The 1,911-nt window shown below is 47.1% G+C and overlaps 1 protein-coding gene across 1 annotated transcript; it reads left to right on the top strand.

Annotated features, from left to right (window-relative positions):
• The first annotated feature begins 371 nt into the window (after window positions 1-371).
• On the top strand, window positions 372-1,899 carry LOC106944218 (uncharacterized). The gene is made up of 2 exons (XM_015027428.1): window positions 372-1,530; window positions 1,561-1,899. Exons 1-2 carry the CDS (start codon window positions 400-402, stop codon window positions 1,855-1,857), a joined length of 1,428 nt encoding a protein of 475 aa, XP_014882914.1. The 5' UTR covers window positions 372-399; the 3' UTR covers window positions 1,858-1,899.
• The last annotated feature ends 12 nt before the right edge of the window (window positions 1,900-1,911 follow it).

The following is a 1,911-nucleotide window of genomic DNA, read 5'->3' as shown; positions in this document are numbered from 1 at the left end:
ACTGGGTCTACATAAAGGTCATCAAACGAAAGAACTGAGCGAGTCCACGGTGGAAAGGACCGTTCCAGGTGCTGATGACCACACCAACAGCTGTAAAGATTGCTGAAAGACCCAGCTGGATACATCTCAGTCACTGCAAGCTGCAGAGAGTGTTGGATCCCTAATCCCGAGTGGGGGGAAGGCTGGCTTCAAAGGGGTTCCATTTTTTTTAGGGTGGTTCGTCTCAACGCCAGTGAAGAAACTCGACAGATCCTAACTCTTTAGTTTGGGGGTTCTAACATCTCTGTGCCGAGCAGCAATGGAGACTCCATATGCCAGATGGACCTTCTACTGCACTGTGACTGCAGCATGTCTGAGTTCCACCCACATGACTACAGAACCAACCTGTAGTGGCAGCTGATGAACAGGACTGCTCACGAGGAGAACGAGGTGAACTGCTATGTGTGTGCGCAGCTGCCATTCGCCACACACAACTCAGGTCTGCACCCAGGGAGCATCACTGATGACAAACCGATGTGTCTCTATGGCCTGAGCACACAACCACGACTCAGCGTCCCCATGCCAAAGGGATGCAAATGGTGCAAAAAGGATTATTCTATTCTACTTCGGACAGGAGATGCCGCAAAAGGACTTTTTGGATCTATGAACTGTTCATTTGAGGATGGCATACTTCCGTTTCCACCGTTTCCACAAACCGTATGGAAAATACCAGAGACCATTTCATTAACAGGAGCTAAACCAGGATCTCTGAGGAGCTGTGTTTACAACAACGGACACGTTTCTCTTGGGACGGTGCCCTGGAACTTGTGTAACAAAGTTTACACCTACTGCGACACGACACCGGATTACATCGATTGCATCGCCTGCAGGGGTCAGAGGGCAACCCCCGGCTGCAAAGTCTGGAAGGATAACCCAGACTGTGACAACCTGCTTCAGGAGAGGAGTTTCAACATCACGCATAAGACAAAAAGGAGACAAGAGACAACACTGTGCAGCGCCATAGTGCCAGGAGATTATGGCTCACAGATGTTGGCAGACTGGTACTTCATATGCGGGAATGAAGCGTACATGTTCCTGCTGAAAAATTGGGGAGGACTGTGTGCTGTGGTTCCTTTGATCAACCCGATTGCGTTCATCAGGAAAGCACAAAATGATCTACGCACCCGCTCCAAGCGAACAGCTATGCCAGAGGTCAAAAGATGGGGAGGCCTAACAACACATACTGGAGTTCCATGGGAATTCAGGATTTGGAACGGCGGAGAAAAATTCATGCAAAGCCTGTTTCCATGGGTTGGTCTAGGAGAGATTCGGGACCACGTTGAGATAAACAGGTACGGATTACTGCGACTAATCAACATCACATACCAGCTGGCCAATGGCACCATGAAAGAACTGACTGAACTGAGAAACATGGTTATGCAAAACCGTGTTGTCCTGGACTTTCTCACTGCCCCTCAGGGAGGGGTCTGCAAAATCATTGGCCCGACATGCTGTACTTTTGTGCCTGATGAAACAGGAACTGGAGGAACTATTTCTGACGCTCTATACGAGCTGGAAGATTTAAAACAGTATGTGGAGAGTGGAACACGCGGCTCATCCTCTTTTGATTTGCTTTCATGGTTTACATCTGGACCATGGTGGGCTTTGCTGTTAAAACTCGTGACACCTGTTCTGATTGTTTTAGTTCTGTTCTGTCTTTTTACGGGTTGCATTATTCCTTGTCTACGACATATGATGTTTAAAACAGTTAACACAACTGTTATCAACTATCAGCTGGCAAAGGCATCTTATGAGACAACTGAAGATGACTTGTTTCGAGTTTCTGACGATTTTCTGAACAATGATGAATTTCTGTAATCAATAAACAGATGAATTCATTTGCTGAATGATTCCTACACCGAAAATGTGAAA

This window comes from Poecilia latipinna, unplaced genomic scaffold, assembly GCF_001443285.1.
Source record: "Poecilia latipinna isolate Pla-1442-1.1 unplaced genomic scaffold, P_latipinna-1.0 Scaffold7409, whole genome shotgun sequence".
Lineage (NCBI taxonomy): Eukaryota > Metazoa > Chordata > Actinopteri > Cyprinodontiformes > Poeciliidae > Poecilia > Poecilia latipinna.
This window is presented reverse-complemented; position numbering and strand designations above follow the sequence as displayed.

Excerpts from the sequence above, each read along its gene's own strand:
- LOC106944218 (XM_015027428.1), top strand. The coding sequence starts at position 400 with ATGAACAGGACTGCTCACGAGGAGAACGAGGTGAACTGCTATGTGTGT. Across the intron at positions 1,531-1,560 it reads AAACAGGAACTGGAGGAACT|TTAAAACAGTATGTGGAGAG; the intron begins ATTTCTGACGCT and ends GAGCTGGAAGAT.